Below are 14,658 nucleotides of genomic sequence, written 5' to 3'. Positions count from 1 at the left end.
TTCTGTGTTTATACAGCAATAAATTGCTCACATTCCCCAGAGAAGTCAAATATTAAACTTCCTTTTCACTGCTTCCTTGTGGTTATACATCAGCAAGTTCAAAGTGCAGATATCTTCCAGTTTATGCAACAGATGTTTTCCAGTGAATATAAATCAAATTGCTGAGCAGTGAATTCTGATTTATTTCTACATGCCATTATAAAATCAGGAGGTGAGATCCCTCATCAACAAGCTGAGGTGACTAGACCAGAAGTTATGCTATTAGGAATGGGAAACTATGTCTTGTCTCATTGACACTGTAATGTTTCTACTGGCCTTTGTAATTTTCTTGACATCTACTGTATTTATTTATTCTTTCAACATTTATGTATTCATGTTTAAACAGTACTACCATGGTGAATACAAAGATGAAAAAAGTATAGACTGTGCTCTCCAGATGTATGCAGTCTAGTAAAGAAGGCAATAGTCATTAAAAGATAATATAGATTCCCCCCCCTTTGCCCACCTCCACCCAGTCCCTGACCCCCCTCCCATGGCCTTCATCACACTATTGTCTGTGTCCAAGGGCTAGGCATATATGTTCTTTAGCTTATCTCTTTATCTTCGTTTATCCAGTTCCTCTGACTCCCCACATCTGTAATAGTGTCAACAATTTAAAAAGCTGTAAAATGTTACTTCATTTACTTGGAGAAATAATAAAACATGCTTGAATTTAAAACACCAAAAAATGATAATATAGATTTAAAGACAATCCCAGAGGAATGCATAAGAAAATGATGAACACTACTGAGTCATCCAGGAAGTGAAGGTGGGCTTCTCATTGGGACGTTTAGGATGAGTAGGTGTTCACCGGACAAAAAAGTTGGGGGAAATTTATCTAGGCAAAATAAATAGTATATGTAAAGACAATGTAAAATAGTATGGAGTGTTCAGATAGAAATGAGAATTTTGATTTTTCTGGTGCAGAGTGGGAAGCGATGGGAAGAAAGGTGACTTACATTTTGTATCACATTATATTAATTCTTTGCTTAGATTTTTTTGGTCCTTCGATATGCTTCCTGTCTAGTGCTTAGCACATACAGGATATTAGATTAATGTTATCTTACTGAATGAATTTCTCTGCCTGTCTCCAGAGAGTTGTTATTTTTTCTCTTGCTTTCACCTCCTCTGACTCTGAAGTTTCTGTTCCTAGTATAAGGAAGACACAGAGTAATTACCAAATTCCTTTCTTTATTTTAAGCTTTAGAATATTTTCATCTGCCTTGTCTTAAAGTTATTCCTGATGGGGAATAAATGTATGGCATCTGATGAAAACAAAGAGTCTATTTAGTAACTTGTTCATTCATTCAAATATACATTTATTAAGCACCAACTATATTGTTTGTACCGTGTTATTCTAGAAAGAATCAACCTTTTCATGATTTGGAGATGTAGTAGCTCTTTCAAGCTGTTATGCTATCATTTAATATGCTTAAATTGTGAGCACCATATATTAACTAAAATAATAAAGCATAAATAAAATATATATAGTTTAATGTATAGCCCTTACTTTATGTTCTGACAATACACCTTTTATTGGGAAGTATAGTGAATCATTTATGGTGAAATAAGAGCAGTTTTCATTTCATTCTTCATGTACTTTTCATACAATAGGCATTTTGCATGAAAATTTTGATGTATGCAATTGCTAGGATTTGTTTCTTTGCAACATAATTGCTTGGTTCATTCATCTCAATTTATTTCTAAAAAAAAACTTCATTAAAGCAATCCTTTTAGAACTTACTTATAAAGCAACATATTATAAAACCTAAACACCTGCTACATGCTACATTCAAATGGAGAGCTCTGAATAAAATAGCATTGACATTGTAAAATATGTGGTACTAATATTGAGTTGTTTAGTTATGTGTTTAATGAGAATTTGCCACTAGTGAAGACATAACCACCTCAATTTTCTAAAATGTTAAGTGTGTTCATTTATTCCTTTCTTTTATGTGTTTTTGCATGCATATAATTGAAAGAGAAAAACAGTATGAATTTAGCACCAGTTCCTGGAGACCAGACAGGCTATGTTGAATTAGTCTTGAGTTACAACTGATTCCTGGCAGACATATTATTAGCCAAGTATATGATCAAATAGATAACGTAACACAAAGAAAATAGCTTAGTACATTTTATGTCCAAGCTTTTGTTGTGTTGATCCTTTCTATATGAATAGTAATGCCTGCTTTCCCCTGCATATCCAATGAAAAGCCGGTCTATAATGAATAAATCTGCATTTTTACAGTTGAGGTAATATATACCTCTGGCCAAAAAAAAAAAGGGTTGCTTCATTTACTTAGTGCTTCTTTACATGGTAAACAAGGTTGTGTGATTTACTGGTGACTTAGTGAGTCACAACAAACCATCACCTTTCAATAACTAGAAGATACTTGTGTTGACAGTAATTGATTTTGAGCTACTTAGAATTGAGGATTGTGATGATAAAAATTAACTCGAGAAATCACTTAATCCATCTCTTTTCTTAAAATAGTACCACATAAATGCCTTTATACGCAGATGAACTTTTAACCTGCTTTTATAACTCTTCTTGAATTTACAAAATGCTTTTGAATTATCAATTTAACTACTTGTATTTGTTAACTAGGGTGAGTTTTAAGAATTTCCCTCTCTATTTTTCACTGCATGTCTTTTGTCTCTTCTTGCCTCCATATTCCACTGTCCTAGATAAATTTTCCCCAACTTTTTTGTCTGGTGAACATCTATTCATCCTGAAAGTCCCAATGCAAAGCCCACCTATGCTTCCTGGACCCCTCGGTAGTGTTCATCATTTCCTAATTCTTGAGTTATATTAAAAATAATTTTAGTATTATTTTAAATTTAGAAGACTTCAAAGTATTTTTTACTTTGCCTTCATTTTTTTTATTTACAAGAAGATTATACAGGGAAAGAAGGGGAAGGTTCTAGTCAAGTAACAAGTACAAAGGACCCGTGGATGAGAACAACAGGGCGGAGATTGACTGTGGGAGCCGGGGGTGGTGGGGCAGGAAAGAGCAATGGGAGAACGAATGGGACAAATGTAATTGAACGACAATAAAGCAAAATAAAATTTGTGTTATTTTTTAAATTTATTTTTACCTTTTCTAATAAAATATTTGAGATACTTATATAGATATATATAATTTAATTTTTTTATGGAGGCTCTGGCTACAGAATGAAACCATTACCTGGTTAATTGATTAGGTTCCCCTCTAATAAACTATTATCATTTGAGCTTCTTTAAGAAATAATTGTAATTTATTTGTAAATAAATATTTCCTCATTAAGGTCATTAATACACAAAAATGAAAAATGCAAACACTGTTATACTTCAGGGGAAATGCTTTAACACAGTGAAAAAAGTCTGAAAATATTTTCAAGGACGTCATATATATTACTTTTAGTTGATATTACTACAAACTTTTCTGTCCAGTCATATGCTTACTCAACGGCATCTTTTGCCTGCACTGACTAATACAGTGAAGTCGTCATTGTTCACACATGCACATTCCAGTCCACTCTCCTTGGCTGCCAGGGTACATCAACACAAACTGTTCTTGTTATATTAATAATGGCTGGACTTCTTCCAGACAGAACTTGTATTTACATTTAGGTGATATAACTACAAATTGCTCCATCTAATTATTAGAGATTATCTTTTATAAAACTTAACAAAAGATTTCCTTCTTAATATAGTGACAAACTGCATACAATAAAGTCTTTCAAAGGTTTATAGATAATCCATGCTCAAATGCAGTAGAATTTGAGTTGAATGTTGTTTTATTTGTGCAAGCCTAACCTTTTAACTTGAGAGAAGAATACTGCAATTTAAATTCAGCAGTGAAAATTTAATATACTATAATTTAAATATACCATGGCTCCAAAAAGAGTGTTCTTTTAATAAAAATGTAAATTCTCAGCAAGAACACTTAGACTTTTATCACTATTAAATCTTTAGTGGTAACATAATTAACATAATGGGGTATTTAATATTTAGGCATTTAAACCCTCTCTAATTTTTCCTTTTATCTCCTCTAAATGCTCCTTTCTCTTAAATTACTACAGAAAACATTAACCTAAATTTTATATTAAGGCAATACCTAATGGTTGTTGACTTAATAATATAGCTAAATTCATGTGCCATTTGCTTCCCTTTTTACTCCCTCAGTATTTTATCTTCCATTTTGCTTCCTTTGTTGTCACCTGGTGCCTTGGTGACTTGACCCATTCTGAACTCTGCTCTAAGCTCTGAGCTCTTTAAGCAAGTGAAAAAATCTCCTATGCCTCACTGTCATCAACAGTGAAAGGAGGGTAAATCAAACTTAGCATGTGTTTGGGCCTGAGAGGCTATTTAACCTTCATCAGATCTTATAATTTTCTGTGAAGTGATAATACTTTTAATTTTATACAGGACAATGATGTATATGTTGCTAAGTAGTTTGACCAAGGTCATCCTTTGATTGGGTTAACCAGCCTTTCTTAGAGGTGTTTTACAACTCACAATTAGCTGTTTTAAAATTTAGTTGTTAAGTTATAAAATCTTTCCCTAAAGTTTACTTGAGGGGATCCTATGATATTTTCCTAATGAATATGGTAGAAATGCTTATTCACATTTATTCTTATAACCACTTTCTGAAATAATTTATAGACAAAATATTTAGCGTACAATCATAAACATTATTAGAAATTTAAAAGTGAGACCAGGGGAAAAAAGAAAACAAATTCACTTAAGTCACTATGGTTGCCTTACATGTGTTTCACATTTGACTGTGAGCAAATGCAACCATGACAAAAATAAAAAGTTTAATTTCATAATTTGTATTATAAAAAGAAGAAAGTGTATTGGTTTGCCTAAGGAAGCAGAGTATTTCCTGGTACCATATTATAAAAGAAATTGTGTAAGTCCTTATGGAGAGGACATGGAAAAATGTATATTACAATCTATCTCTTGCTTCTTTTTATTGTTGGGTTATGTTTACTTTGCTTACTTCGAGGAAGCATAATTTTTCCTAGTACTTGCAGTCATGACTATGTACATGTTAATAGATATTCAGAAATAATTGTTGACAATAATGAATTTCACAAGTAAATAAACTTAGGTTTGGGTTAAAAAAACACTCATGAATCCTTATAATCTTTCTGTCTTGGGTGATATAGTTCCAGGATATAATGCCCTCATCTTTCCATGTTCATATTAGTACTTAACACATTTTATTGTAATTTATCTGACATTTCCCAAAATCCTCATTTGACTCTGGGTTCTGGTAGACCAGAAATCCTATCGTATTCATTTGTAACTTTTAAGACTAGTTCCATTGCCTGTACCTAGTAAAGTACTCAGTAAATATTTTAATGGATGAATAAAATATTGACTTTAAGTATATTCTCTCTCTTTTACAATTCAGAATTATGGCTTGGAAACAGAAAATTTAAAAACCCTTTCGCACAAATTGAATGCATCTGCCAAAAATCTACAGAATTTTATAACAGGGAGGAGAAGGAGTGGCCATTACGATGGAAGAACTAGTCGAAAATTGCCGAACGACTTTCTGACTTCAGTTGTGGATCTGATTGGAGCAGCCAAGAGTCTGCTTGCCTGGTTGGACAGGTAAAATCTTCCCAATGTTTCATAAGTAATTAATTCTTCTTAGACACCAATTTGAATATAACATTATTTCATGATTTCTTGTAAAAGGATTGGACAGGTAGAGACACACACATACAAAAAATACATGTAAACACACACATAGCAATCCATGAACACAATCAGTGGTGTTTTATGTTTGTTTTATAGGAAGACAAAATGTAACAAAAACCTGAAGGCAATAATTTAAATCATCTGTTTGGCTTCCATTGCTGCAAAGGTTCTCAAAATGCTTATTTTGTGTTATATGACAGTGAACAATTAAGTCAAATGCCATTTAACATTTTGACCATAAAAATGAAATACATTTTTGTTGGGAAAAAAGACAACCTTATGATAACTTTAAAACTTTCAACTGAGACTTTTTGTAAATTGAAAAAAGAAAGCTGAACTTTATGTTTGGAAGATCTTTCACAGAAAAGTTCAGCTCCAAGCTAACCTGCATATAATGGTGATGCTTTTAACAGCTTAACTTTTTAAAAGGAAAGATGAAAGTGGATAAAAAAGAAAAAATTTTTTGTCATGCTAAAGAATTTGGACTTAATGCTGAAGGCATAAATGGGGAACCATTTAGGGTCACTGTTGTGTTCAAATCTGTGAATTTTGAAGATTACATGGTCTATAGTGTTGGGAAAGATTAGAGAAGAGTAAGGCTAGAAGAAGGAAAACCAGTTAAGGGAGTATTTTAGAAATTAATCATGCTGCTGCTACTGTTGGTGATTATGATGTTAATACCTCCAACCATACTCACTAAATAAAGTAACCAAAGGAGGATGGGAAAACTTTTTGAAAGATAGGAAAACTAGCACTTAAAGATGTTAAGTTCAAAACCCAATGGCAAGTAAGAGGTGGAGCCAGAAGTCAGTCCAGACATCTGACTGCAGAATTGATCTTCTCCACTGCTATTTATTGAGATTTTTAACTAATTAGAGAAGCAGTGGTGAGGATGGAAGAATATTGGAGATATTTATGTAGATAAATAAGACGTTTTGGCAAATAAGATCTAGAGATTAAGTGAAAAAGAGATATTAAATAAAAGGTATCTGACTTGACTGAACCGGTGGATGGTAGTGCCATTATCAAAATAAGAGAAACAGGTTATGGTAGAAGACAAGTATTGAGTTCAGTGCCAGGCATTATAAATTGTGATGGCTGGAGAATATTTAAGTGAGAACGTCTTTAGAGTATTGCTGCTCATAAGAGATATATGGTTGATATAATTTGGGGAATAGTTAAAAATATAGGGAATTATTAAAGTCATAGATATATCAATATGGTGGTCTAAGGAGAGTTATAGATTCTTCATACTCTGTTCTATTTATTTTCCATAACACTTAAATCCTTCTAACACTCTACATAATTTACTTATGTATTATTCTTAATGTTTTTGTCTGAATGTTCTTTATGTGATGTATGCTTGAAGATAATGGGGATTTTCTTATGCTTTGTTCAGTGATATCTCAGTTATTTAGGAGAGTTCCTATGGTGGATGCTCAATAAGTTATTTTGAGTGTATTAAAAGAACTGAGATGAGGAATGAGCTCTGTGGACACCAACAACTGAAGGATGATTAGAAGTTCAGCTATGGAAAAAATAATAAGACATAACTAAAGAGGTAGGAGAGAATTAGTTGAGAGTGGTTTCATGGAAGCAAAGGCAGTAAAGAGATTTTTGTTTGTTGTCTTTTTATTGAGGTTTTAGTGTTGCTTTAGTTTTTCAGTTTTATTTAGATAAAACTGACGTATAACATTGTGTAAGTTGAAGGTGTACAGTGTGATGGTTTGATAGCACATTTGTATTGGAGAGTGATTACCACAATAAGGTTAATTAAAACATTCATCACTTCACATAATTCCTGTGGTGTGTGCGTACTTTAAGATGGGAGCAAAGATTTTAGGGGGAACAGGAAGTGGTCAGTAGGGTCAAATGCTACTTTGAGATTAGTTAGGGTAAAGACTGAAAATGTATGACCTTACCAGCATCAGTTTAGTGTTTTACTTAGAACTCATGAATACTGGAAGGCACGAATTGGTTGTGAGTTAAAGGTAAGTGAGAACTCCTCTTTGAAGAAATTTTTCTGTGAAGTGCTTTGATATGCAGGAGAGTTTTGTATCATATTAACTTCCCCTTTTTATAGTTTCTTAATGTTTTAGAGGTGATGGAACAGAGCAAAGGCAACTGATGAGTGCTACTTCTATGTTTGAGAGCTCGACTTTGTTTTCTCCTCCTGCCGTGGGTTGTATGATTATCTTAACTGCTCTTTGAACAATATACATTTCAGAGAGTCTCAAAATCAATTTAAATGTAATAGGATTTTATCTAGAACTGTGTCAGGTGAAATGTTTAGGCTGTTTCTTTTCCTAACACATAGCCCAGACTTTTATTAGCAGTTGTTAGTAGCTTTGTATTTAACTTATATTTTTAATCCTTTCAAAGGAAAAATGTTTATAGGTAGCAGCAAACAAGCACGGCAACACTCCACATGCCCTCCTGTTTCATTGTGTCCTACAAACTGCACAGTAAACAACACACATTAATCAATGTTAGAAAAACCAAAAAAGCAGTGTTCTCCCGACCATTATTGTGAATCCCTGCTGAAATACATCCTGCAGTAATATAAAGAGCAGAGAGCTGATAAAGAGTTGAGTTTCAGCTTTGCCTCAAGCCCTGGAAAACCTTGAACTTAACCTCTGTTTTTATTTTTATGTTTTAGACTAAAGATATAAGATATACAGAATTTGAAATTCTCTTCTAAGCACTAATGTTCTATAATTCATTGACTTTGTTCACAAAAGCCATATAAAGAATATATACAATTTATTTCCCTTTATGTAATCTCAAAGGATAAACAGTAACAAAGCTAGTTAGTGACTTGTAGAAACATGATTTAAGTCCCTTACTCTTCTTTAGATAAATTCAGTTAAATTTTTTGTTTTATTTTTTGTTCTAGAACATAACTTATCTACCTTTATGCTCTATATAATGTTAAGAATATGTTTTGCCTTTTTTTATATTTGTTTGCTTTTGAACAACTCAAAAGTACTTTAAGTACTTAAAGTTCCATAGACATGCTGTTGACAAAAAATTCTTAATAATTTGTTTTGTCAGTATAGATTTGCTTTAATTTAGAGTGTTTAAAATGGCCACTGCAATCAAATATTGCCAAGCATTGAGTCTATAACCTTAATTTATTCTTTTGGTATATAATGTGGTATAAGTCTGCCAGTTAAATATGGTTATTTTGATGCAAAACAACTGGCTTAATTTTTAAAAGTGATAAAATTTTTGCATTAAAAATTTTACTATATTTTGGAGAGAACTTGCATGCACAGCAATATGATAGAGTTTTATTGCAATTTTTATTGTATGTTACTTAAAGGGGGAGAAAGGAAAAGAAAATAAGCAAGAATCTTTAACTATGAATACTGAACTAGATACTTTACATATATCAACTCATTGAAATCTCACAAAGCAGGTATCATTATCCCCGTTTTATATGTGAAATCTTAAGTAACTTGCCTGAAGTAATTCATATAGTATGAAAATTATAATTTGAATATTTTTATCTGATACCAAAGTCCTTCCTATTTCTCCTTTACCATATTTTATCATGCTACATCTCCTATTGAATGCTGACTAATTCTTAAGGATTTGAGGAAGTGATCCTTAGGAATGAAGCATATATAAGCATTTATTTGCATTTTGGTATTGCTTTTCAGATACTAAAGAGTACCAATTTTCAGTTTTTATCCTTCATAATTCAAAGTTGCTATAATAGAATTTTTATGTATTGAAGTTAACTTCTCATTATACTTTGAAGTCATCAATGAAAAATATTTTAATAGCATTGAAAAACTTGAATGTTTAAGGCTTAAGGGGTAGGGTGCTAGGGAAAACTGTTCACAATTCATAAAAACTCCAATTTTCATGGAGCTTCCATTCAAATTAGATTTATTTTCAAAAACCAGCTCCTTACATTTCTTAACAAAAATAAAATCTAAGTCTAACAAAATTCCTTTTTTCCTCCAATTTTAAATATTGACTTGAATGAAACAGCAGACTTTCCCAGAGGAAGGGCCTCAGAGATGATTCACAGTTGGTAGCTCTACTGTTTATTTTCAATGCATGATTTACTTGTCTTTTTTAAATTACATTCTGCTGTTTTTCACACCTTATCTTTCTTGCAGTTTTATATGGCTTTGCCAAATCAGTCTATACTTGAAGGTTTACAGATCACTTTATGTATCATGTTGTACAGTAACATTATTAAGGGTGTTCAAAACTATTACTTATAGTCTATTTTGCTATTATTCTTTCCTCTTATTTTTAGCATAAATTCCTAATTCTGATTGTTTTTGAAATACCTTTCCAGACCATTGTATTTTGAAGGGATTAATGAGATATCTTTTTATAGCACTGAAAATCTTTAGTGTTTGAGGCATAGGAGTTGGGGTATGTTAAAAAACAAAATTCAACTAAATAAATTTCAAGATCTAATTGTTTTTATTGAACAGTTTATGAATTGGTCAGCATCCCATCTAGCAAATAGAAAGGAGTTCAGAGTAGCTGTACAAAATGAAACACCTTTATAGGCAGAAGTGGGGGAGGAAATTACAAACAAAATGATTGTTTCAGAAAAGGTCACCTTCCCACAGGGGCCATGGATTTCTGGGGTCTTATCTGGCAGATTACCTCACTAGTGTCAATCAGAAAAATCCCAGGCTGATTGGTTTAAAATTGCACTCTTGGAAGAGGCTGAAACTGCCATTATGTTGATTTGTTGATGTAGGACTTAGCACAAGTGACTCCATTTTGGGACTGATAAGTTGTATATACCAAACAACAGAACCTCCAAATACATGAAACAAAAACTGACAGAACTTGAATAGATGCTTTTACAATTATAGTTGGCTACTTCATTTCCATTCTCCCAAAAAATGATAAAACTACTAGACAGAATGTCAGTAAGGATTAGAACTGATGAACAGCATCATCTAGCAACATGATATAATTGACATTTTTTAGAGCATTTGATCCAACAATAGCAGAATACAAATTCTTTTCAAGTACCCATAGAACATTCACCAAGATAGACCTGCATCATCAACAAACTCAATACATTTAAAAGAATTGAAATCAGAATGTCTTCTTTAAGTATAATGGAATAAAACTAGAAATCAAATAATGTACCTCTTAACAATCCATGGATAAAAGAGGAAGTCTCAAGGAAAATAAAAATAAGTACATTAAAAAGAATGAAAATAAATAATTTTGTGACACACAGCTAAAACAGTGCTGAAAAGGAAATTTATAGCACCAAATACTTATATCAGAAAAACATTTCAAATTAATTATTTAACCTTCCATCTCAATAAAATAGAACAAATATTTGCCAATTAACTGGCATAAAGTTTCGATTAAGCAAGGTGAATGTGTTCTAGAGATCTGTTGTAGAGCATAAACAATGCTGTTTTGTACTGTTAAAATTTTATTAAGAAGGTAGATCTCATGTTAAGTATTCTTACAATAAAATAAAATTAAAGAAAATAGAACAATAATAGCAAAATAAGCCCAAAGCTAGCAGAGGGGGAGCAAATAATAATGATAAAGGAGAGAAGTCTGTTTATTGCAGTGTTATTTACAATTGCCAAGATAGGGAAGCAGCCCAAGTGCCCATCAATAAATGAGTAGCGAGACCAATTATGGGACATTTACACAATGGAATACTACTTGGCCATAAAAATAGAAGAACACAGTTCTACCCTTTGTGACAGTATGGAGAGCGTTATGCTAAGTGAAGTAAGCCAGTCAGAGAAAGACAAATACCATATGATTTCACCCATATGTGGAATCTAATGAACAAACTGATCTAACAAGCAAAATAGAGACAGACTCATAGATAGGGAGCAGGATGACAGGTAACGGGGAGGTTACAGGGTGGAGGAATTTAGCAAAAAGGAAAAAGGACCTGTGGACATGGACAACAGTGTGAAAGTTGTGGGGGAAGAGGTATAAGGGGACTAAATAGTAATAGAAAAAGTACAATAAAAATTATTTTTTTAGAAGGAGCAGAAATCAATGAAACAAAACAGAAGCACAATAGAGATGTCAATCAAAATTAAAAGAATAATTAGATACTACAAGTAACTCTTCCTACGTAAAGTTAACAGCGCAGATGAAATGGACCAATTCTTTGAAAACCACACACTAACAAAACTTACCCAATATGAAATACAAAGCCTGTCCAGAAAGTATCCAGCTATGTACTATGAAATGCAGTGACATTTACTGAAGAAGATACAAGATACAAGAAACATCGTACATAGGACAATGACACCTCAGTCCCCTTCAAAGTAGGCACCTTGGGACCTCACACAGTTCTCCCAATTGCCATCAGCTGCCCCATCCTATTTTCCTGAATGTCATTAATGGTCTGAAATCTCTTCTTTTTCAAAGGTGATTTTAGTTTTGGGAAAAGCCAGAACTCACAGGGCACCAAATCTGGGCCGTAGAGGGACTGAGTCACCTGAGTTATTTGACATTTTGCCAAAAAACACTGCATGAGACGTGATGCATAGAATGGGCATGTTGTCATGATGAAGCTGCCAATCACCAGTTGTCCATAGCTGCGGCCTTCTGTATCATCCAAATAGTTTCCATGGAGGAATATTCCAGCTTAACACAAAATTTGATGCAGATTCATTGCTCTACTCACTTAGTCATTTTGAATGTGACAGCCACACAGCACACATGCTCACTCAATAGCATCTATTGCAGTCACTGACTAGTACAATGAAGTTGTCATTGTTCATGCATATGCATTCCAGTCCACTCTCCTTGGCTGCCAGGTTATAGCAGTGTCATACAAACTGTACTCATTATATTAACAATGGCTGGACTTTTTCTGGACAGACCTCGTAGATACACTGAATAGTCTTATAACTATTAAAGAAATTGGATTGTACTTAGAAACCCTTAGAGGTTTGTGATAAAGCAGTTTCAGGCCCAGATGATTTATACTATATGTTTAAAGAAGAAATAACACCAATTCTATATAATCTATTTCAGAAAATGGTAATACTTACCATCTTATTTTATGAGACAATCATTTGTTATCCTGATCCTAATACCCAGCAAAGACAGTAGAAAGAGAGAGGATGGGGGAAGGGAGGGAGAGGAAGAGAGAGAGTAAGAAAGAAAGAAAAGAAAGAAAAGAAAGAAAGAAAGAAAGAAAGAAAGAAAGAAAGAAAGAAAGAAAGAAAGAAGGAAGGAAGGAAGGAAGGAAGGAAGGAAGGAAGGAAGGAAGGAAGGAAGGAAGGAAGGAAGGAAGGAAGAAAGAAAGAAAGAAAGAAAGAAAGAAAGAAAGAAAGAAAGAAAGAAAGGGAAAGGAAAAGAAAGGGAAGGGAAACTACACAGACCACTATTTTTTATGAATTTACATGTTAAAATCTTTGACAAAATATTGGCAAATTATATTCAACTGCATATAAATAGAATTTACATGACTAAGTACGATTTATTCCAGGTATGCAAGGCTGCTTCAACACTGAAATAAGTCAGCGTATTCTACCACATCAATGGGCTTATGAACAAATATAATATGATCCTTTCACTAATGTAAAAGTTCATTTGGTAGAATCTTATACCCAATTGGAGAAATTCTCAGCAACATAGGAATAGAAAGGTAATACCTCAACTCATAAAAAGCATGTATAAAAAGCAACAGCTAACATTATACTTCATTGTGGAAGGTTGAATGTTTTACTCCTAAGATTGGGAATAAGGAAAGGCTGTCTACTCTCTCACCCTTACTATGTAATAATGTATTGGAAGTAATATTCAGGGCAGCAGGCAAGAAAAGGGAATAAAAAGCATAGAGAATGGAAAGAAAAAAATAAAACTTTTCCTATTTGCAGGTAATATACGTCTGTGTGTAGAAAATTCCAAGATATATACAAAATGCCTTTTAGAACTAGTAAGTAAATTTAGCAAAATTGTAGGGTACAAAGTCTATACACAAAAATTAATGATATTCCTATATTCTAGCAATGAGAAATTGGAAACCAAAATTAAAAACATGGTACAATTTATAGTTGCTCCAAAAATAATGAGATGTCTACATATAAATTTAGCAAAACTTCTACAGGATCTGTATATGAAAACTGTAGAACATGTATGAAATCAAACAAGACCTAAATAAATGGAGAGACATACTGTATTCATGTATTGAAGATTCAGCTTGGTAAAAATGTCAGCTCTCAAATCTCCCTGTAGGTTTAATGAAATTCATATAAAAATACCAGCAGGATTTTTTATAGCTATATACAATATGATTCTAAAATTTATATTAAAAAGCAAAGGAACTAGGATAGTTAGGAAAAGAAATTAATTTACTTGGTTTTAAGTATTATATAACTTCAGTAATCAAAATTGTGATATTGGTAGCAGGACAGACACATAGAAAGTTCAGAACTATACCTTTATAAGTATTTTTAGCTGATTTTTGACACAGGAGCAAAAGCAAGTCAGTAGAGAATGGATAGTCTCAACAAATGGTTGTGGAACACTTGGGTAGACTTAGGAAAAAAGTAAACCTTGACCCAAACTTCATCTCTTATATAAAAAATTACTAAAAATAAATCATAGATCCAAATGTAAAAAATAAAATTGTAAAGCTTTTAGAAGAAAAAATGACTATATTAAGGTGAAGATTTCTTAGATATAACACCAGAAAATAAATTATGAATAAATTCAAAGTCATTAAAAACTTTTGATCTGCTAAAGATCCTGCTTAAGATGATGAAAAACAAAGCCGTAGACTGAAAAGTACTTTATTTTATGAAGTACTTGCATACAGGATATATTTAGAATTCCCTAAACTCAATAGTAGGATTACCAAGAGCCCAAATAGAAAATGGGCATAGGGCTTGAGCAGATATTTCACTAAAGAGTATATATGACTAGCAGATATGAAA

At 32.6% G+C, this 14,658-nt stretch overlaps 1 protein-coding gene across 4 annotated transcripts in view; it reads left to right on the top strand.

The window, feature by feature from the left end:
• The window catches only part of CNKSR2 (connector enhancer of kinase suppressor of Ras 2), a 272,213-nt gene that overhangs the window by 55,210 nt on the left and 202,345 nt on the right, over positions 1-14,658 (top strand). For all 4 annotated transcript variants that reach the window (XM_090264455.1, XM_090264454.1, XM_090264453.1 and 1 more), the window contains exon 3: positions 5,445-5,647. In XM_090264455.1, coding sequence (XP_090120581.1) covers positions 5,445-5,647 — 203 coding nt within the window. The remainder of the gene's footprint in view (positions 1-5,444; positions 5,648-14,658) is intronic.

The sequence above is a fragment of the Furipterus horrens genome, unplaced genomic scaffold, assembly GCF_987537825.1.
Source record: "Furipterus horrens unplaced genomic scaffold, mFurHor1.1.pri manual_scaffold_17, whole genome shotgun sequence".
NCBI lineage: Eukaryota > Metazoa > Chordata > Mammalia > Chiroptera > Furipteridae > Furipterus > Furipterus horrens.
Note: the sequence above shows the minus strand (reverse complement) of the source record. Positions and strands in the feature narration are given on the sequence as shown.